General features: G+C 48.0%; 2 protein-coding genes across 2 annotated transcripts in view; both read left to right on the top strand.

Annotated features, from left to right (window-relative positions):
* RAB8A (RAB8A, member RAS oncogene family) overlaps positions 1–21979 on the top strand; it is a 405903-nt gene that overhangs the window by 115205 nt on the left and 268719 nt on the right. The gene's annotated exons all lie outside the window — the stretch shown is intronic.
* Positions 255–10994, top strand: LOC126942396 (cytochrome P450 4F11-like). Its single transcript, XM_050769906.1, has 6 exons — positions 255–737; positions 4843–4981; positions 6934–6987; positions 7079–7206; positions 9306–9427; positions 10185–10994. The coding sequence occupies exons 1-6, from the start codon at positions 540–542 to the stop codon at positions 10474–10476; spliced, it is 933 nt and encodes a 310-aa protein (XP_050625863.1). The 5' UTR covers positions 255–539; the 3' UTR covers positions 10477–10994.

The raw sequence follows: 21979 nt of genomic DNA, 5'->3' as shown, positions 1-21979 counted from the left end.
CACACCCAGGCTATGGGGATTGGCTCGCCCAGCCCAGCCCAGCCTAACCCAGCCTCCCACAGCCTTCCCTACATCAGGGGCCAGAGGTAAAGACCTCCTAGCAGGTGGGGAGAGGAGATTGTGTGGGACAAGCTGGTCCTGACAGAAGGTGCCAGGCTGGGGGTGGCAGGGCTGGAGGATCTTGGCCTGGGATGGGGAGAGGCACTGCCCAAGGCTGGGGTGGGTCCAGGCTACTGACCTGGGAAACGTGATTTCCTGGTAACCGGACCCCTGGCAACCTCCCAGTGATTCAGGCTGGGCCTTTCTGGATTCTAATCAGCCTCAATCTCTCCCTTTCTGTGTAACTGGAGGCCACTTGGCTGCTGGTTTCCGTTGGGTGTTTCTGGACTTTAGATCTCAGCTCTTGTTTACCCGTCTCAGACCCTTCCCTGATCTGCCTCCAGCACTGCCCTTCCTTGCCCCTCTCCACTGTCCCTGGAACTTCCTGGGCCCTTCCCTGGGCCTCAGTGTCTCACCCTCCATCCCGTCTCCCCTTCAGGATGCTGACGCTGAGCCTGTCCTGGCTGGGCCTCGGGCCCGTGGCAGCATCCCCGTGGCTGCTCCAGCTGCTGGTTGGGGGCTCCTGGATCCTGGCCCGTGTCCTGGCCTGGACCTACACCTTCTATGACAACTGCTGCCACCTCCAGTGTTTCCTGCGGTCCCCAAAATGGAACTGGCTTTGGGGACACCAGGGCCTGGTGAGTTTGGCAGCAGGACAGGTCTGGGATCTCAGGGTGGATGGAGTTTCTGAGGGGCAGGAAAGCGGTTCAGGGAGCTGGGTTTTGAGGGTGGCTGGGGTCTGGGAACACAGAGAAGAGAGGGAGATGGCTCACCCATTCCTCTGCTCACTCATTCCTCTCCTCACTCACTCATTCCTCTCCTCACTCACTCGTTCCTCTCCTCACTCACTCGTTCCTCTATCCACTCACTGATTCCTCTCCTCATTCACTGATTCCTCTCCTCACTCACTCACTCATTCCTCTCCTCACTCACTCATTCCTCTACCCACTCGCTCATTCCTCTCCTCACTCGCTCATTCCTCTCCTCACTCACTCATTCCTCTCCTCACTCACTCATTCCTCTCCTCACTCACTCATTCCTCTCCTCACTCACTCATTCCTCTCCTCATTCCCTGATTCCTCTCCTCACTCACTCATTCCTCTCCTCACTCACTCTTTCCTCTCCTCACTCACTGATTCCTCTCCTCACTCACACATTCCTCTCCTCACTCACTCATTCCTCTCCTCACTCACTCGTTCCTCTATCCACTCATTCCTCTCCTCATTCACTGATTCCTCTCCTCACTCACTCATTCCTCTACCCGCTCAGTCATTCCTCTACCCACTCACTCATTCCTCTCCTCACTCACTCATTCCTCTCCTCACTCACTCACTCCTCTCCTCACTCACTCCTCTCTCCTCATTCACTCATTCCTCTCCTCACACTCACTCATTCCTCTACCCACTCACTCCTCTCCTCATTCACTGATTCCTCTCCTCACTCACTCATTCCTCTCCTCACTCACTCTTTCCTCTCCTCACTCACTGATTCCTCTCCTCACTCACACATTCCTCTCCTCACTCACTCATTCCTCTCCTCACTCACTCACTCCTCTCCTCATTCACTCATTCCTCTCCTCACTCACTCATTCCTCTCCTCACTCACTCACTCCTCTCCTCACTCACTGATTCCTCTCCTCACTCACACATTCCTCTCCTCACTCACTCATTCCTCTCCTCACTCACTCGTTCCTCTATCCACTCATTCCTCTCCTCATTCACTGATTCCTCTCCTCACTCACTCATTCCTCTACCCGCTCAGTCATTCCTCTACCCACTCACTCATTCCTCTCCTCACTCACTCATTCCTCTCCTCACTCACTCACTCCTCTCCTCACTCACTCACTCCTCTCCTCATTCACTCATTCCTCTCCTCACTCACTCATTCCTCTCCTCACTCACTCACTCCTCTCCTCATTCACTGATTCCTCTCCTCGCTCACTCATTCCTCTCCTCATTCACTCATTCCTCTCCTCATTCACTGATTCCTCTCCTCACTCACTCATTCCTCTCCTCATTCACTCATTCCTCTCCTCATTCACTGATTCCTCTCCTCACTCACTCATTCCTCTCCTCACTCACTCATTCCTCTCCTCACTCATTCATTCCTCTCCTCATTCACTGATCCCTCTCCTCACTCACTCATTCCTCTCCTCACTCACTCATTCCTCTGCTCACTCACTCATTCCTCTCCTCACTCACTCGTTCCTCTCCTCACTCATTCCTCTCCTCACTCACTCTTTCCTCTCCTCACTCACTGATTCCTCTCCTCACTCACACATTCCTCTCCTCACTCACTCATTCCTCTCCTCACTCACTCGTTCCTCTATCCACTCATTCCTCTCCTCATTCACTGATTCCTCTCCTCACTCACTCATTCCTCTACCCGCTCAGTCATTCCTCTACCCACTCACTCATTCCTCTCCTCACTCACTCATTCATCCTCACTCACTCACTCCTCCTCATCACTCACCTCTCCTCATTCACTCATTCCTCTCCTCACTCACTCATTCCTCTCCTCACTCACTCACTCATCTCCTCATTCACTGATTCCTCTCCTCGCTCACTGATTCCTCTCCTCACTCACTCATTCCTCTCCTCACTCACTCATTCCTCTCCTCACTCATTCATTCCTCTCCTCATTCACTGATCCCTCTCCTCACTCACTCATTCCTCTCCTCACTCACTCATTCCTCTGCTCACTCACTCATTCCTCTCCTCACTCACTCGTTCCTCTCCTCACTCATTCCTCTCCTCACTCACTCATTCCTCTGCTGTACCACCCCAAGTCGTTCTCACTTCCCTTTCCTCCCACTCCAGCCTGCTTGGATCTTTTTCCTGCCTGTCTTCCCTGTGTTACTGCACCTCTCAGGGGCTCCTGTGGGAGTGGTATGGGTGCGCAGAGCAAAGATCTGGCATTTGCGCCTTCTGTACTGCTGGACTTGAGGCCTCCTGAGCCCACTGTCCAGGGGCTGCTCCCTGCCTGGCCCATTTGCTTGTGTCTGTCCATCTCTGGGCTGCTGCTTTCCCACAGGAATTAGCTCTGAGCCCCTTTCCCTATGCAGCGGGGCCAGAAGAGAAGTGTGGGCAGTCTCCCGCTGCCTCTTTCCTGGAGATGCCTTCCTCCTATCTTGCTCTTCCTCACTAACATGTCCCAGTCAGCCTTGTTGCCTGCCTGAATAAAAACTGGTCACTCCCTGCTCTTTTCAGAAGCTGCCCTTGACTCTGCAGACTTCGGCCTCTGACTTAGACCTGCTCTCCCATTTGAGGGACATGGCCTTTGTCTGCTCACTTGTAAATGGCATGATTGATGGGCGTGTCCACGGGCGCAGTGGAGGGTGTACACGATGCACTAGCACGGAGCCTGGCCTGTGGGAGGGGCTGACTGTGGACAGTTAGAGTCACTCCTGTGTCCCTGGAGGCTGCTGAGAATGGAAGGTCCCCAGTGTGGGAACAGCAGCAGCCCATGCGGACCAGCCGGGATGTGAGAGGGATGTGGGAACCAGCCACAGGGACACGTCCTGAGGCCATACTGCTGTCTACAAACCTCCTTCCGTGGGGACTTTTCCGTGTGGCCATCCCCAGGTTGAAACCATTTCCAAGATGAGAAAATATATCCTCTTGAGCAGACAGCTTGCCTTCTCCCTCTGCCTTGGTATTTACCCTTGGATCTCTCTCTCTCTCTCTCTTTTTTTTTTTTTTTTTTTTTTTTGAGATAGAGTCTCGCTCTGTTGCCCAGGCTGGAATGCAGTGGTGCTATCTAGGCTCACTGCAACCTCCACCTTCTGGGTTCAAGTGATTCTCCTGCGTCGGCCTGCTGAGTACCTGGGACGACAGGTGTCAGCCACCACACCTGGCTAATTTTTGTATTTTTAGTAGAGACAGGGTTTCACCATGTTGGCCAGGCAGGTCTCGAACTCCTGACCTCAGGTGATCGGCCCACCATGGCCTCCCAAAGTGCTGAGATTACAGGCACGAGCCACTGTGCCTGGCCATTATCTTTGGATCTTGGGGACAGTTCCAAGAAAGAAGGAGCAGGGATCAGTAGAGATTCTCTGCAGCTGTTCAGAATCCAGACACGCTGCTGAGGGCAGAGGATGTACCACATCTGGAGGCTGCGGGGGGGAACTTGCTGTGGCTCCTGGTGGGGAGTTGCGTTACTCAGGTTCTCTTTAGAAACTGAATTAACAGGATATCCTTCCTCTTATCTCTCATGCATATACTGAGACAGAGAGGGGGAGAGAGAGAGAGAGAGAGAGAGAGAGAGAGAGAGAGAGAGAGAGAGTTTATTATAGGAATTGGAAAATGTGATGATGGAGGCCAAGAAGTCCCATGATATAGCATCTGCAAGCCAGAAACCAGGGACACTGGTGGTGTAAATTCAGTCGGAGTCCCAAAAGGCCTGAGAACCTGGAGTTCTCATGTCCAAGGACAGGAGCGGATGGATGAGCCAGCTCCAGAAGAGAGCTCACATCCACCCTTTCCTCTGCCTCTTTGTTCTATCCGCACCATCAAAGGATTGGATGACACCCACTCCCACTGGGGAGGCGGATCATCCTTCCTCAGTTTACCTATTCAAATGCGAATCTCTTCTGGAAATACACCGATGGACACATCCAGAAATAATGTTTTACCAGCATGTTTTATCTGGGCATCTCTTGGCTCAGTCACATGGAATTCATAGTTAATTCAGGACCCCTAGAATTACCATCACAAGGGCTGACGGCCTCTGCCTTGCTTTCAGGTCACCCCCATGGAAGAGGGCATAAAGAAGTTCGTCCAGCTGGTGGCCACCCAAGGCTTTAAGTTGTGGCTGGGTCCTACCTTCCCCCTCCTCATTTTATGCAACCCTGACATCATCCGTTCTATCACCAGTGCCTCAGGTACCCATGCAGAGCTTGGGATGATGAGGGCTGCAAAATATCCGAGGCCTTCTATCCTCTCTTCCCCCAAGCTTCCATGTGGGCCCTGCAGGGTCCAGGCCCCTCTTCCTGCTTCTCTCTCAGCCATGTTCCTCTTTCCTTTGTGTATTCACCAACCCCCATGTCAGCATCTCCTCCGTCCACTGCCATCTGTCCCTGCCATTTTGTGCTGGGCACCACTGGGGGCCCAAGAAGCCTCAATTGAGAGCACTGTCCTCGAAGTAGCCCCCCATGCTTGAGGAAATGGATGTGGACAGACACATCTCAAACTTTGTGGAGTCAGGAATCGAGAGAAGGAGATGGATGCAACAACCCAGAGAACAAGGTCTTTGCTGGGGCAGGCTGGAAGGCTTCCTGGAGGAGGGGTTGCTGTAAAAATGAGTAAAAAGATTTTAAAGCAAGGGAAGGGTGATGCAGTGGACATCATTAGTATCCAGATCCCCCTACCAGACCTGGCATCAGCCTTGGCTGTCCCTAAGTTACTACACTAGGAGGATTCGAGGCTGGTGGAGAATCTGGGCTGCGATTTATATGATGTTCACCTCTGGTGAGTTTATTCCTTCTACCTTGTTCTGTCACTCATCCACCTATTCATGGCTCTCCTGCTCCAGGCCCCAGGAATCTCCAGTAGGAGATCCCACCCCAGTCTGGGGCCCTTTCTTTCCCTTTGCTCATCCTGTTTTTGAACAGGCCAAGCCAAACAGGGGCAGGGGCAGCATCCCACAGAAACTATGGCTGTAACCTCAAGATACTGAGTGACTCTGGGCAGGTCCTCAGCTCTCTCTGGCTGCTGAAGTCTCTTTCAATTGCGAGTGATGGAAACTGAAACCATGTGGTCCTAAGCAAATAAAGAGAATCAGTGGGCCATAAAGTCTGGAGAGAGTGGTTTTCAGGCATAGTTGGATCCAGGTGTCAATCCACATCACTGGGAATCTGTCTCCTCTTGGTTTTACCATTCTCTGTGTCACTCTGCCTTTTCATATGGTATCAATGATGAGTCTCAGAAGCCCAATTCCTATCAGAAAGCCCACCTTTCTCCCAAGGGTCCGAGATAGCCTGTGTTTTCTACATTATATTTGATTGTATCTGGTATATGCTTCCACCTGATCACATAGAGAAGTCATCATGTGTGGGGCTCAGCTGTGGCTGAGGACATTTGGGGCATGTCAGAGTCTTTTTGGTTCTTGTCTGAGATGTAGTGTGAGGTTGTCTTTTTATCCTGCTTCACATGTCTTGGCCATGTTTGGTGCTTGTCTAAGGTGTAGGACCCAGGGTCTCTTTGAGAACTGTGTGAGGTATTATTTGAGTCTTAGCAGAGTTAGGTCTTAGGGTAGATTTGAATTATGCCTGAAGAATAGGCTTGGTTACGCCTGGGCCATGTTTAGGACATTCATGGCATCATATTTAAAAGTTATCTGGACCTGTCATTGGAGTACACAGAGGTCACATTACACCATCTCAGGCTCATGGGAGGGCATGTTGTGTCATTTAGGGTTTGGCATGTGTATTTTGGCCATGTCACAAATGTTAAGACATATCAGGGCAATATCCCAGGTCCCAGATCCATTTCAGAAGATAGCAGAGAGTGCTGGGGACATACAGGGTGTCCTAGATCCCTGTAAATGCATTCTGTAGAGTGCTGAGCTATGCTCAGGTATTGCAGAACATGTTGGACCATGTAGGAGATATGTCATTGTGTGCTGGAGCATACTGTGTTATTGCTGTGCTGCTGCAGCCTGGTCTAGTCTCTCCTTCCTCCACCATCCTCCTTTCTTCCTCTACCCTTGGACTTCTTCCTGCTATGCTGGGTGGGAAAAGTGGAAGTACACACCCCTGGCTGGGAGCATTCCTCCATACTCAAAGTCTTTCTCTTACCCCTCTCCACGGCCCCTGAAGGCCCTCAATCATGTCAGCTGCTGTTGCACCCAAAAATATGATTTTCTATGGCTTCATGAAGACCTGGCTGGGTGAGTAATTGCAGGTGAGTGGGGTTGGGGATATCCTTTAGGGATAAGGGAGGGTGCTGCCCTCGACCACTCTTCTTGATTGCCCTGCTAGGGGATGGGCTCCTGCTGAGTGGTGGTGGCAAGTGGAGCCACCACCGTCGCATGCTGACTCCTGCCTTCCATTTCAACATCCTGAAGCCTTATATGAAGATTTTCAACAAGAGTGTGAACATCATGCACGTGAGTCCCTTGAACTCTGAGACCCAGCTGGAGCCTCAGGGCAGAGGGACTACAGGCATATCTGGTCTGGAATTTTGGTTGTGCTTTGGGGCCAATGCTCTTCCTTTCTGAGCCTTGGGTTCCCTATCTGTAAAACGGGGATAATAATCTCTACTTAAAAGGTGGTAAGATGACATAATGGAATCGTGTCCCTGGCACATGGTAGGTCTCAGAGGTGTGAGTTTCCATGTTTCTCTCACAGAAACCCTTCAAACTCAAGAGAGTAAAGATGAAGTTTGTGTAGTCACAATTGCTGAGTACAAACCGCTTCAAAACTCATTGGTTTAGAGCAATAAGGGTTTATGATACCTAACAAGTGTGTGAGACAGGTGGCTGGTTCTTCTGCATGTGGATGGGATCACTCTTGGTACATGAGCAAGTCAGGTGGGTCAGGTGGGCAGCTTTGCTGATCCTGGCTCAGTTTATTCACGTGTTTGTTTGGAGCTTCACTAGCTTCAGGTTAATCTAGCATGGCCTCAGCTGTGATACCTGGACTTTTCTCCATGTGTTTCTCTGCCTCCAGGAGGCACCTGCTGTTCACATGGCATAGACTGGGTTCTGAGAGACTGTGAGGACACTACAATGTCTCTGGACATTCTCTCTGCAATGTTTCAAAGTTCAACCAGGCTTAGGTCTGCACAGACTCAAACGGACATAAAACAGGCTCCATGTCTTAATAGAAGTTGCTGGAAAATCATAGTGCAAAGTGTGAATACAGGGAGAAGTGAAGAATTGGGAGTCGGTATTTTGTGAAGTGCTTAGGATGTTTTACTTACTTGCAAGCTGATAAGCTAGCTTTGTTAATACTTCATGGATTCTGCCAGGAGATACGAGAGTCCTGGGTCAGAGACCAATGACTATTTATTACTCATGGCATAGCAAGCAGTATGTTCTTGGTTTGCATCATTTCTCCAAACCACCCAAATCCCACGGGGTGCCACAGAGAGGTTTCAGTAGTTGCCTGCTCATGCAGTGCATTGCATGGGAGGAAAGGAGCACTAGGCTTAGGGAATCTGCTTTTATAGCAAGCAGAAGCAAGCCTGATTTTGGTCCAAGGGGAGCCATTGCCTTGTCTGCAAAACAACTCTGAGAAGTGGCCCAAGTAAGAAAAACAGGTCTGGCATTCTTGGCATACCCAGAGAGATGCTCAGATCTGATGGAGGAGTCCCTTTCACAACAGGGATGTGTGTGTGTGTGTGTGTGTGTGTGTGTAAATGTATATATATATAATTTATATAAATTATATAAATATATATGTGTGTATATATATATTTACGTTCTGGGATACATGTGCAGAACGTGCAGGCTTGTTACATAGGTATACATGTGCCATGGTAGGTTGCTGCACCCACCAACCCATCATCCAGGTTGTAAGCCCCGTATGCATTAGGCATTTCTCCTAATGCGCTCCCTGCCCTCGCCCCCAACCCCCTGACAGGCCCCAGTGTGTAAAGTTCCTCTCCCACAACAGGGATATTTTTGAAATGAATCTGTGGCAATGGAGATGAGTAAAACCAACGTTTACTGAGCACTCACCATGTGCCAGAAACAGTGCCATTTTCCAGCTCCAGGATACACTTTTTCTAATTTAATTTTAATAACTGTGTGAGGTTGTGGTTGGTTTTGCCCTATTGCAGGTGATAAAACTGGGGGCCAGAGAGATTAGGGAGCTCACCAAAATTGAAACAGATAGTAAGTGAGCTAGGAGTGGTGGAGCAGTGATTCCACCCTAGTTATCAGGCCCCATAGCATGTTGTCTTAATTGTTACTGAAGATTTGATCGATGGGACCTACAGGAGTGCAGGAAGTTGACCAAGAGCACACAGACCATAGGAGGCTGAGCTGGGACTTGAACCCAGGTCTCTCGACTCCCAGCCATGAGTCTTTATCTCCTAATAGTAACAGTTTCTGGTCCTATCCAAGATGGTCCTTCCTGGGGATGGGTGCCTGGGGCAGAGGACCAGGAGGATGATTGCAGGGGATCCATCTTGGTGTTTGGGTCTGGGAAGGCACTCACAGGAGGCAGTTCCCAGCTTCAACTCTGTTTTTACTCTGGCCAGGACAAGTGGCAGCGCCTGGCCTCGGAGAGCAGCGCCAGACTGGACATATTTGAGCACCTCAGCCTTATGACCTTGGACAGTCTGCAGAAATGCGTCTTCAACTTTGAAAGCAATTGTCAGGAGTGAGTCCTTTCCTATGGCCTGAGAACTTGGGCCACGAACCCAAGGGAGTAGGTTGGAAAAGGATGACTGACTGGGGTAACCAGAAGGGTCTTTCTGAAGGCACTTTCTATGTGTCGTAGCTGGGCTTTGAAGGATGGGGAAGGGGAGAGAGAAAGTACAGTCCTTTCAAGTAGGTAGAAATATTTGAGTATAGGCAAGAAGACTAGGATGAGGCAAGCGTGTGCAGCAGACAGTAGAGATCAGGTTGTGGAAGTAGACAGGGAATAGATTTCAGGACACTGAAAATCAGGAAAAGTGGCATGAACTTTATCAGGAGGTTCCCAGGAATCTTTTGAAGGGAGTTAGACCGATGACCGGTGCAGTCACAACTGAGCTCTGTGGAGGTCTGCCTGTCATGTGGACACGACACGGAGCTGACATTGGATGCAAGTCGGTTACGGTGGGGGCTGGGCCAGAAAGAGCTGGAAGACAGTGAGGTCTGAGTTTTGTGAACAGGTTTTGGAAGGAAAAGAGTCCTGACTGGATACTGGGTGGCAGAGACAGGAGAGAAGCATGGTGTCCAAGCTATGCTCTGGGTACCTAGGTGCATGGAAGCAGCTCTCAGAGATGGGACGCCTGGAGAGAAGGGAGTTTGGAGAGTCAAGTCTCCTGGCTGTGTCCGGATACTCAATTTCCTGGTGGACAGTAACTTCTAGCTGCTGGTGAGAGGTGCTCCTGGGACTTTGCATATGTTAAGTTGTTACCTCCCTCATGCAGGAAGCCCAGTGAATATATTGCCACTATCTTGGAGCTCAGTGCATTTGTAGAAAAAAGAAACCAGCAGATTCTCTTGCACACGGACTTCCTGTATCATCTCACTCCTGATGGGCAGCGCTTCTGCAGGTCCTGCCGCCTGGTGCACGACTTCACAGATGCCGTCATCCAGGAGCGGCGCCGAACCCTCCGCACTCAGGGTATTGATGATTTCCTCAAGAACAAGGCAAAGTCCAAGACTTTGGACTTCATTGATGTGCTTCTGCTGAGCAAGGTGGGCTTCTCTGGGATGTGAATTCAAGTCACAGAGTGGAGATTTATGCCAATGTCAAATGAAAGAACTTGGACTTGATCCAGAGGGCAGTGGGAGCCATGGAACATGCTTGAAAAAGACAGGTCAGAGATAGGTTTGAGAGATGACTCTGTGGAATTCAGCTGGCAGGGGACCGCTAAGTTTGAAATAGTGAGGAGCCTGAGATTTTACTTACATGTTAGTAAGTCAGTCTGACACATTTTTATGCATATCTATGTGTCTATGTCTATATCTATGATGACAGATGCACCAAACCCCTGGATCACAGCAGCCTGTTTTAATCATTCACAGCCAATAGCAGCCACCAGAGTAGGATTGTAGAGCTGGCTCTCCATTCCCATATTCCTCCTAGGGTAGCACAATGTTTTTACCTGTAAATACACCAGAATGCACTGCAGAGAGGGGGCCCCACATTATACATCTTGGAGCTTACATAGGATAGCTAGCACATCTGCCCCTTCTTCCTTCCATGGTGAGTGTGAGAATGGGAGAGAGGGGGGTGGGGGGGGAGAGAGAGAGAGAGAGAGAGAGAGAGAGAGAATGTTTGCTTTGTTCTGGAGTAAAATCTACTCCTCTCCAGGGAGATGTCCATGCCCGTAAGTGCATGGTGTTACAGATTTATAACGTAGGTGGTGGTGTTATAGGTTTATAACCCAGATGCCTTCTGGAAAGATAAGAAGGATTCTCTGAGTTTACCACTCTAGAATGTGAGCAAATATCTTCAGAGCAATACTCAATTTCTAACTTCCAAGCCAAACTGCCATTGAAATATGCTGTAACCCAGGTTGCCAGTAATGTTTCACTCCAAAAGTCCTCATTATTCAGAGACAAGATAATATTCATAGGTCATTGACTCTTCCCAGCAGGGCCAAATAGGAGAATTCAGCGGGGAAGCATGTGGGTGGTAGTCTCTGAAGGTGGTTACCAAGAGACATCTAGGAGTGCACGATGGGCTTGGTTTTCTGGAAGGAGGATGGATCTTCAGAAATTGTTTTAGGTTTGACTCAAGAGCCCCCAGAGCTGGTGTGATTTGGGGCAGGGGTATTGTCTTGCCTTCTCTCCAAGATGAAGACGGGAAGGAGTTGTCTGATGAGGACAAAAGAGCAGAAGCTGACACCTTCATGTTTGAGGGTGAGGGTCTCAGTGTAGGACTACAGTGGGAACAGGGGCCTCTCCATCCCAGCGACGTGGTGAGTGGACCCTGTGTCACTCCATTCTGCCCATCCTCCCCCTCCCTACATTCTCCCGGAGAGCCTCAGTGTATGGGTGCTGTCCACCCTCTGGTGCTGAAGCAGCCCAGAAACCCAGTTTTGCTTGGCTGCCCCTCAGGCCATGTGGTCTCTCCTGGGTCCTATACCACCTCGCAAAGCACCCAGAATACCAGGAACGCTGCCGGCAAGAAGCGCGAGAGCTTCTGAAGGATCGTGAGTCTATTTTTTTAAAAAATTTATTTATTATTATTATACATAAGTTCTAGGGTACATGTGCATAACGTGCAGGTTTGTTACATATGTATACTTGTGCCATGTTGGTGTGCTGCACCCATCAACTCGTCAGCACCCATCAACTCGTCATTTACATCAGGTATAACTCCCAACGTGAGTCTATTGAGATTGAATGGTGAGCGCAGGTGCTGGCCTGTTCCTGATCTTTTCCCATTGGTCCCGCTCCTCAGGTGGGGGAGTGGGGGAGGAGTTGTTTTTTGTCAATTCTTCCATTATTGCTTAGTGGGAGTCAGTGCAAATCCCAGACGCAGGGCTTCATACCCAGCCTGACCAGCAGGGGATGGTTTGGAGGCTTTTGGGCCAGAAAGACCTGGGCACTATAGACTCAAAGGTGAGTCAGATCAAGCCCTTGCCCCTGCAAGATTGCTCATGTGTGGGGTGATGCACCCGTGATCCGACAGTCCAGTCCAGAGTTGCACACTGAAATGAAAGCAGGTGCTGTTAACATTAGCCTCCCAACTGGCAGATGGAGGTACAGAGAGATCAATTCACTTTACCAAAGCCACACAGCCAGGGAGTGGATAAGCCAGGAATTGAACCTGAGTCTGTCTGATATGAGTCAGTGCTGTGAAGCAAGGAACTATCCAGACTACGCTACAAGTCTCCCCTCAATCATTAATCTGTGTTTACGAGACGGAAGAGAAACGAACAATTCACAGTGGTGGTCAGCTGGTCTCTGTTTTAAGAAGAAGAAAAGCCCCCGGAGCATACAATTGAAGTGATGTCATGGGGTCTCCAAACCAAGCAATTAGTAAAATGTATCTGAACCTGCCACCTCCAACCCCGCTCTAAGACTCTCAGTGCCCATCGCTCAAAGCCCCCAGGTATCTTTTCTGGTAGACACAACAGAGAAGAACATGGTTAGAGCCTTGATTGGTATTAAAGATCCCAGTGGAACAACTGTCTGCACAACTCGCCGAACTCCACTGCATAACAATCCCCAGGAAGCCAATTCTAACTTTTGTTAGTGAACAAGCCATGGGACTTTCACTGACACCTGGGGGCTCATTAAAAGTTGACACACAATTTCCATCTCCACTCCATTTTGTTTTTTTGCAAATGAAAGAGTCTCTAAGGATCAGCTACAGAGCTGCAGGGAGATTAGGTTTGAATGCATAGCTCAGGGATGAGGTGGAGACGGAAACACAGGCTCATCTCACTCTGGGGAAATGGTCCCAGAGAATTTTCCACTTAGCCTTAGGTCCAAACTTAGGTGTCTGATTAGCAGCAAGAGACGTAGGTAGGCATTGGAAGTGGCTCTTTCTTCCCCAAGACACTATAGTCCCAGAGCTCCACGTAGCCAAATGTTACAGAAAGCACCACAGCATCTTGGCTGTCAGAACCAAAGCATGCAAAGCACTTGGTGCCAAGAGTGGCTCCTGTGAACATTTTGCGCTGCTAGAGGGGATGGAGGGGAAGGTCTCCAGATCTCCGAGGTGGGCCAGGTTTCCGCTTCCTCCATCCTAACACTTACCACACTCTCCTTATTATATAAATGACTTATTCATACTTACTGTCTTTCTCTACTCAACACTCCCCACAAGAGGATAAGACCACACTGTATTTGCTCAACTTTGTGTCCTCACTGCCTGGCACCTAATAGATGCTCAGTAAATATTCACAGAGAAAACAAGCAAATGACTCTCTCATTGCAACCCCATTCCATGTCTGTGAGTTGCAAAACCCTTCCAAAATGTGGCTATTCTCTAGTTAATCTGAAATTCATTTTGTAGATGTGGCTGACATCATTTGAACCCACCTGCCCTTATGTGTACATCCCCTGTGTAGATGAGTGTCATCTCAGGTCTGATAGATTATGGAGAAAGGTCCACTGGATGCAAACCTCTGCCTGTCTTTTAGGCTCCATGAACCACTCCTCACTCCTTGCTGCCCAAGGTCCCTCTCCTATTGGCCTTCTGCTCCTTGGATGAAGAGTTATTTCCCCACCTTAAGTCCTTTGCACATGCCCTTCTCTCTGCTTGGGGCATAATCTTTCCTCTCCCTCTGCAGAATAACTCAGATGAAATGCTACCTCCTCTGTGAAGTCCTCTCCTATCAGCCTGCCCTGCTTTCTGAGGATTCATTTGTCTACTCCTGTAGCCACTGCCATCCCCTCCTTATGCTCCTCCTGCTCTTGTCTGACATTCAGTTATTCATCATCCACCTTCTCTCCTCCACTGTAAAGTCCACAAGAACAGGCACTAAGTCTGTAATGGCCATTGCAGTCTCCCCAGCTCCTGGCTCAGTGATGAGCTCCATTGCTCTGGATACATCTGTTAAATGGGTGGTAGCTGAGGTTGAAGTTCCTCTGAGCTGGAGATAGAGGTTACCTCATGCACAGTCTTTAGGGGTTGAGGCTGGTCAGTGTCACCATCTTAAGCAGCCAGTGTGGCTCTTTCTATTTCTCCGTGTCACCAAAGAGCAGATCAAGCATGAGGTTTCCTGTTTCTACTAATATTTATTTTCAGGCAGTGCTCATCTCAGATGGAGGAGACCTCTTGAGCAAGAAGTTGACCAAGGCATTGAAGAGCCCTTCAACCCAACTCAGCCTTCCAATCTTTAGTGAAAATGTTATCCTATGAATATTTATGACACACCTAAAATGTGCTAGAATGGTGACTGTGACTTGGATTCCACCTCTAAGAGCTTCAGGACAGAGAAGGGAGACAGACCAGTGCATTAGTCATTCAGATACCACAAGATAAATGCAATGAAAATGCTGCAGACTGCAGACTCCTGCTTACAGCTCCTTTCCCTTCTCTGAAACTCACTGAGGTGAAAAGATCCAAAAAGGGAATTCATCTAGAATAAATTACCATTAATACTAAAGAGAAACTGCCTGGCTTGTTTCACTTAACGCAGTGTCTTCTAGGTTCATCCATGTTGTCATGAATGAGAGGATTTCCTTCTTTTTCAAGGCTGAGTAGTATTCCATGTGTATTTATTACCTCATCCATTTATCCGTTGATGGACACTTAGGTTGATTCCATCCCTTAACTTTTGTGAATAGTGCTGTAGTGAACGTGGGAGTGAAGATATTTCTTCAACATACTGATTTCATTTCCTTTGGGTATATACCATACCTAGAAGTAGGATTGCTGGATTATATGATAATTCCATTTTTAATTTTCTGAGGAACCTCTATACTGTTTTCTGTAATGGCTGTACTCATCTACATTCCCACGCACAGTTTACAAGAATTCCCTTTTCTTCACATTCTTGCCAACATTCTTTTTATCTTTCATGTTTTTGATGTTGGTCAAAGAACATGAAATTTCAGTTAGACAGGAAGACCATGAGATCTATTGTGCATGACTATAATTAATAACAATCTATTGTATATTTGAAAATTATTGAAAGTTGATTTTGAATATTGCCATCACAGAAAAGAATGATAAGTATGTGGGATAATGCATATGTTAACAGGCTTGAATAAACCATTCCACAGTGTATACAGATATCCAAACATCATGCCATACAGTATAAATATATACACATTTTGCCAATTAAAAAAATGAGTATCTGCCAGATTTCATGTATTTGGAATCAAATGGAAGTAACAGAGGAAATTGTCTCACAGTCCCTTACTCTAGGGCAGAATGCAGTGAAGGGAAGTAGATGGAGAAAATGTTTCTTTTTCTTTTCCTTCTTTCTTATTTTATTATTATTATTTTTTTATTTTTTGGAGATGGATTCTCACTCTGTCACCCAGGCTGGAGTGCAGTGATTTGATCCCAGTTCACTGCAACCTCCACCTCCCGGTTCAACTGATTCTCCCACCTCAGCCTCCCAAGTAGCTGGGATTACAGGCAGCCACCACCACTCCCAGCTAATTTTTGTATTTTTTGGAAAGAAGATGTTTCTTGAGGGAGGGATGGGTTCTGATCCACACCTCCTCACAGTTGTGAGCCCAGGTTCTGGTGCACAGGAAGGGCTGATGCACGTTTGGGGAATGCATTTTCTGGAACTCATATTTTTTTGGTCATCCCTGGGTGAAGCCCAGTGGAAGCATTCAGAAATGCAAGGGCCCTGCCTGGCAGAAAAGCTGAGTTGAGCCACAAGGTTGAAGGTCAAAGAGACTTTTTGCTTATTTGCCACTCACTGCTGGGCACATAGTAGGCGCTCAATGAATATTTGTGGGGTGAATGAAGGAATAACACGCACAGTTTAAGAAAAAAATGAAGGCTGGGTGCAGTGGCTCATGCCTGTTATCCCTACACTTTGGGAGGCCAAGACGGGCGGATCACCTGAGGTCAGGAGTTTGAGACCAGCCTGACCAATATGGAGAAACTCTGTCTCTACTAAAAATACAGAATTAGCCGGGTGTGGTGGCGCATGCCTGTAGTCCCAGCTACTCAGGAGGCTGAGGCAGGAGAATCGTTTGGATGCGGGAGGCGGAGGTTGGGGTGAGCTGAGATCATACCATTGCACTCCAACCCGGGCAACAAGAGCAGAACTCCATCTAAAAAAAAAAAAAAAAAAAAATGAAATGGGGGAAGAGGAAGTGGCATTCACCCCGACCAAACACCTACTCTGGGACAAGATCCTTACACATAATGTGTCTCTTCCTGGAATAATCCAGCCCCATTTTACAAAACGGAAAATGAGATCCAGAGAGGCCAAGCCACTGGTCCAGAGTCACGGCGCCCCCACCAGGCAGGGCCGCAAGATGCAGCTGGAACTGTGACCTTGGTCCTCCCACCTCATCTCCTGGCTCACAACCCCCCTTGTTTCCTGTTAACCCAGCCCCACGTCCTCATTTCTCTGGGCACCCAGAAGCAGCAACAAAACACTTCTCTCCTAGTCCTGGCTCCATCTCTCGGCTTAACATCTGTCCCTCTGATGTCCCTTCCCGGTTCGAGCTGTGCCAAAGAAATGTCTCAGGAGAAAATATCTGCAGGTCCAGCCCAATTTCTCCAAATTCTGGGTCTTCTGCTGTCCTGGGAGGCTGGGCTTGGAGGAAAGGGTTGGCCGGACCCTCAGTCCAGGCTGGCATCTGTCCCTGCCAGCTCGAGGCCCCAGCCGCTTCCTGGCCTCTCCTTCCAGCCTACCCTCCTCCCCTTGGGCCCAGAGTAAAGATTCTAAGATGCCTCCAACTCCCTTCACAGTCTGTCCCCAATATGACTTCTCCAGCTCCCCTACCCTGTTATGGGCACTCAAGCTGATTCCTCGGGCTGGGATGCCCTGCTTGCCACTGTGTCTGGGGATCCCTCCTCACCCTTCAAGCTCAGTGCAAATGTCACCTTTCCCATTTTCTCACCTGCCTTATGGAGTATCATGGCATCATACACGCCCTTCATTCATTATTTTCTTCAATGTACATTTCTTGAATATTTACTAGATGCCAGGACTTTTCTAGGTGTTGGAAACACAGCACAGACCCAATAAGATGCTGTCCTTGCCCTCAGGATGTTACAGTTTAGCAAGAGACACAGAGTGGTAACCAGGCAGTGACCACACTGTGTGGTGGGGGAAGCTTAGGTCCAGAGAGGCACGTGACTCAGCCCAGGGTGGTGGAGCCATGGGAGGCTTCCTGGGAGAGACTATGTGAGGCTTGAGATCACTCGATTGAGGCAGATGGGAGTGAGAAGTGAGGGAGGCACAGGAAAATGTGGTGACAGGCCGAGTGTAGTGGCTCATGCCTGTAATCCCAGCACGTTGGGAGGCTAAGGCGAGTGGATCACCTGAGGTCAGGAGTTCAAGACCAGCCTGGGCAACATGGCGAAAATCCCATCTCTACTAAAAAATACAACAACAATCAAAACTTGGCCTGGGATGGTGGCATGTGCCTGTAGTCCCAGCTAGTTGGGAGGCTGAGGCAGGAGAATCATTTGAACCCAGGAGGCAGAGGTTGCAGCCAGATGTGATCACACCACCACACTCCAGCCTGGGTGACAGAGAGAGACTCCATCTCAAAAAACAAAACAAAACAAAAGTTACAGGCCAGGTACAGTGGCTCACGCTTGTAATCCCAGCACTTTAGGAGGTTGAGGTGTGCGGATCACCTGAGGTCAGGAGTTCGAGACCAGCCTGGCCAACATGGTGGAACCCCGTCCTTACTGAAAATACAAAAATTACGCCAGTGTGGTGGCGCATGCCTGTAGTCCCAGCTACTCGGGAGGTTGAGGTAAGAGAATTGCTTGAACCTAGGAGGTGGAGGTTGCAGTGAGCTGAGATCATGCCACTGCACTCCAGCCTGGGCAATAGAGAGAGACTCAGTCTCAAAAAAAAATTAAAAATTAAAAATTTTAAAAAGAGAAAATGGGGTGAGCTAGAGCCCCACATACTGAAAATGCTCCCGTCTCATTTTGGCCCAGAGATTTAAATGTTAGATCTAAAACCATAAAAACCCTGAAAGAAAACCTAGGCAATACCATTAAGGACATAGGCATGGACAAGGACTTCATGTCTAAAACACCAAAAGCAATGGCAACAAAAGCCAAAATTGACAAATGGGATCTAATTAAACTAAAGAGCTTCTGCACAGCAAAAGAAACTACCCTCAGAGTGAACAGGCAACCTACAGAATAGGAGAAAATTTTTGCAATCTACTCATCTGACAAAGGGCTAATATCCAGAACCTACAAAGAACTCAAACAAATTTACAAGAAAAAACAACCCCATCAAAAAGTGGGCAAAGGATATGAACAGACACTTCTCAAAAGAAGACATTTATGCAGCCAAAAGACACATGAAAAAATGCTCATCATCACTCACCATCAGAGAAATGCAAATCAAAACCACAATGAGATACCATCTCACACACACCAGTTAGAATGGCAATCATTAAAAAGTCAGGAAACAATAGGTGCTGGAGAGGATGTGGAGAAATAGGAACACTTTTACACTGTTGGTGGGACTGTAAACTAGTTCAACCATTGTGGAAGACAGTGTGGCGATTCCTCAAGGATCTAGAGTGAAATTGCTGGGTCAAATGGTATTTCTATGTTTATTTTTTTAGGAACGTCCAAGCTGTTTCCTAAAGTCTGTGTATCATTTTACATTCCCACTAGCAATGCTGCAGGGGTCTAGATCCCCACAACCTCACCAATACTTGTTACTGTCTTTTTGATTATATCCATCTTCGTGGTTGTGAAGTGGTATCTCACTGTGGTTTTGATTTGTATTTCCTTAGTGAGTAAGGATGTTGACCATCTCACCGTGTGCTTGTTGGCCATTTAGAGATCTTCTTGGAGAAATAGCTCTTGAGATACTCCACCCATTTTCCAACTGGGTTGTTTGTATTTTTGTTGTTAAGTTTTAAGAAAACTTTACATTTTTAGTTAAGACTCTTTTATCTGATTTGTGATTTTCAGTTATTTCCTCACAGTTTGTGGGTTGTGTTTTCATGGTCTTTTCGGTGTCCTTCTATAGCACAATAGATTTACATTTTGATAACATCAATGTACATATTGTTTTCTTTTGTTGCTTGTGCTTTTGGTGTCACATCTTAAAAAGCATTGTATTGCTTTATCTAAGGTCATGAACATCTACGTTACCTCATAAGAGTTTTGTAGTTTTAGCTCTTACATTTGGGTTTTTGATATATTTTGAGTGTCAAACTTTGTGTGTGGTGTGAGGTAGGGGCCTAATCTTAGTTTTGACTGGGTTCAGTGTGGTTGAACGAATCCTGTCTGTGAACTTCCATCAGTGACCTATGTCTGTGATTATATAAGTTTATAAGGAAGAGGAAATCATCACACACACACACACACACACACACACACACACAGCCCTAGGCAGATACATCATTCAGACTGAATTATTAGTAAACAGATGCTTCATTCCCAGCTATTAGGTTGCTTCCCATGCTGCTGCACAGCAATAGTAAAATAATAATAGTAGCCACTGTATGAGTGTCTACTACATGTTGAGCTGTATATTATGTTCAGTACCCTTCATAGATCATCTCTTCACTTCTAAAACTGTGTAACAGGTAAAAAGACAAGTGTGCCAGCAAAAATTGCTTATTATTTATAATTTCTCAATGGCTTTGAGGAGATTGAGCTCTAGAAAAAGATTTCTCTATGCAAGCTGTGGAAAGTGGGCATGGTGGCTCATGCCTGCAATCTTAGCTATTTGGGAGGCTTAGGTGGAAGGATACCTTGAGTTCAGGAGTTTGAGACCAGCCTTGGCAACACAGGGAAACACCAATTCTACAAAAAAAAAATTAGCTGGGCAGGCTTGCACTAGCCTCTAGTCCCACTTACTCAGGAGGCTGAGGTGGGAGGATTACTTGAGCCCAAGAGATTGAGGCTGCAGTAAGCTGTGATAACATCACTGCAATCCAGCCTCGGTGACAGAGTGAGATCCTGTCTCAGAAAAAAAAAAAAAAAGACTGCCTCAAGCCTAGTTTGCTGTATACTACTTGTACTTGGTGACAAGTTGGACTGTGCACCTAATTTTATGACTTTGTGAACAGAACATGCCTACTCCAGGATAAGCATATTGGGTTGTGTCCTTAATGGGGCTCAGTAGTGAGTGAAGACTTATTGTCCCAGGAAAGAATAGTGATTTCTCACTCTAATATATTAAACGTTTCCACTCTGGATCTCCCATTGAGCCCTGCAAGGTTTTACACAACATCTTCATCTTCCAGTTGCTCAGAGCACCACTGGGTCTGTTGGATTTTGAGAAATAAAAATAAAATCCTAAGGCCTCCAACCAAGTGAACAGACACCCTCTTGAACGTAGGAACCCCAGAGAAATCTTAAAAATCAAGTTCCCAGCTATGATGGAAGGAGAGGTCGGCTATCCCTCAGTATGTCCCTTACATATTAATCTTTAACCAGAATTATCTCCATCCCTATCTCCTTTGAGACTGGAATCTTCCCATCCTTTGCACGAGCTAAAGTCTCCCTGGGCAGAGAGGCAGTAGTGAGCCCTGTGTGCTGGAGGAAGAGGTGGAGGCTGCAGGTTCCTGAACGCCCCCTGAGGCTCCTCCTGGCCTCTCCAGACCTAGAGGACAGCCCTTCCAGAGTGGTTTCCTGGAGAGGCCCATGGGAATGACCTGCTGGGAAGGCCACTGCAGGAATAAAGCTCACAGCACCAGTTCAAGGAGGCCCTGGGTCTGGCTCCTACACTTGCCTACAGGTGACCTGTGAAAACACTTAAAAGCATGTTTTTTGTGCCTTTTTCTTATAGCCACTTCACTGAAGGCAGCCCCAGGTGCAGGGAGACCAAGAAAAGGAGGGTACAAGGGCAGAGTCAGAGAGTTGTGGATGGAGCTGCCCAGCCTAGAGTTGGGGAGCAGAACTGGGGAGATGGGGAAAAGAGAGAGATCTCAGCCTTAGGTGACTGCCTGGGGCCTTCTTTGTTTGCCCACTCAAGATGTCTGGTTGTTTAGTGAGCCCAGGTACCCATATCACTTCTCAACTGGACATGATTCTCGTCCCCAGGGGACAGTTGGTCATGCCTGGAGACAGTTTGGTTGTCAGGACTTGTGTATGGGGCTTGGGGGGATTTTCCTACTAGCATCTAAGGGATTGAGGCCAAGCATGCCGCTAAATGTCAGACCATGCATAGGACAGCTCCCACCACAAAGAATGACCTGGTCCCCAAATGTCACTAGTGCTGAGATTGAGAAATCCTATTCTAGGTATATTTTGTCTTCACTATTGTGCCCCTGCTAACCTGGGGGCAAGGCTCTGTGGGAGGTCAGGATACACTCTAGTGCTGTGAGATGTTTGCTCAGTGCCTATGTGTGAGCCATCTGCAATGATACCAGAGTAGGCAGAATTCTGGCCACCTGTCAGAGGAGATGGGGAAGCCTGGCCTTGAGAGCTGTGGCTGCTCCAGCAAGCAGTAGTCGGGATGTTGGACTGCAGGGGTGAGATAGGGGCTTGAGAGAGGGAGAAGGTTAGATCAGACTCTTGGTTGGATCAGACACTGTTTCGTGTCATTGCCAGAAATACTGAGGACTCTGTTGGGGTCAGAGAATTAGCCTAGAATGGGGTCAATGAGTGACATCTGGTACAGAA

The sequence above is a fragment of the Macaca thibetana genome, chromosome 19 (assembly GCF_024542745.1).
Source record: "Macaca thibetana thibetana isolate TM-01 chromosome 19, ASM2454274v1, whole genome shotgun sequence".
In the NCBI taxonomy this organism is placed as follows: Eukaryota; Metazoa; Chordata; class Mammalia; order Primates; family Cercopithecidae; genus Macaca; species Macaca thibetana.
The sequence above is the reverse complement of the archived record's forward strand: the minus strand, read 5'-3'. Positions and strand labels throughout refer to the sequence as shown.

What these genes read in the sequence shown, in the direction of transcription:
- LOC126942396 (XM_050769906.1), top strand. Translation starts at nt 540, where the DNA reads ATGCTGACGCTGAGCCTGTCCTGGCTGGGCCTCGGGCCCGTGGCAGCA. An exon ending in AGAGTGTGAACATCATGCAC is followed by an intron (nt 7,207 to 9,305) that starts GTGAGTCCCTTG and finishes TACTCTGGCCAG; the next exon opens with GACAAGTGGCAGCGCCTGGC. An exon ending in TTTGAAAGCAATTGTCAGGA is followed by an intron (nt 9,428 to 10,184) that starts GTGAGTCCTTTC and finishes TCCCTCATGCAG; the next exon opens with GAAGCCCAGTGAATATATTG.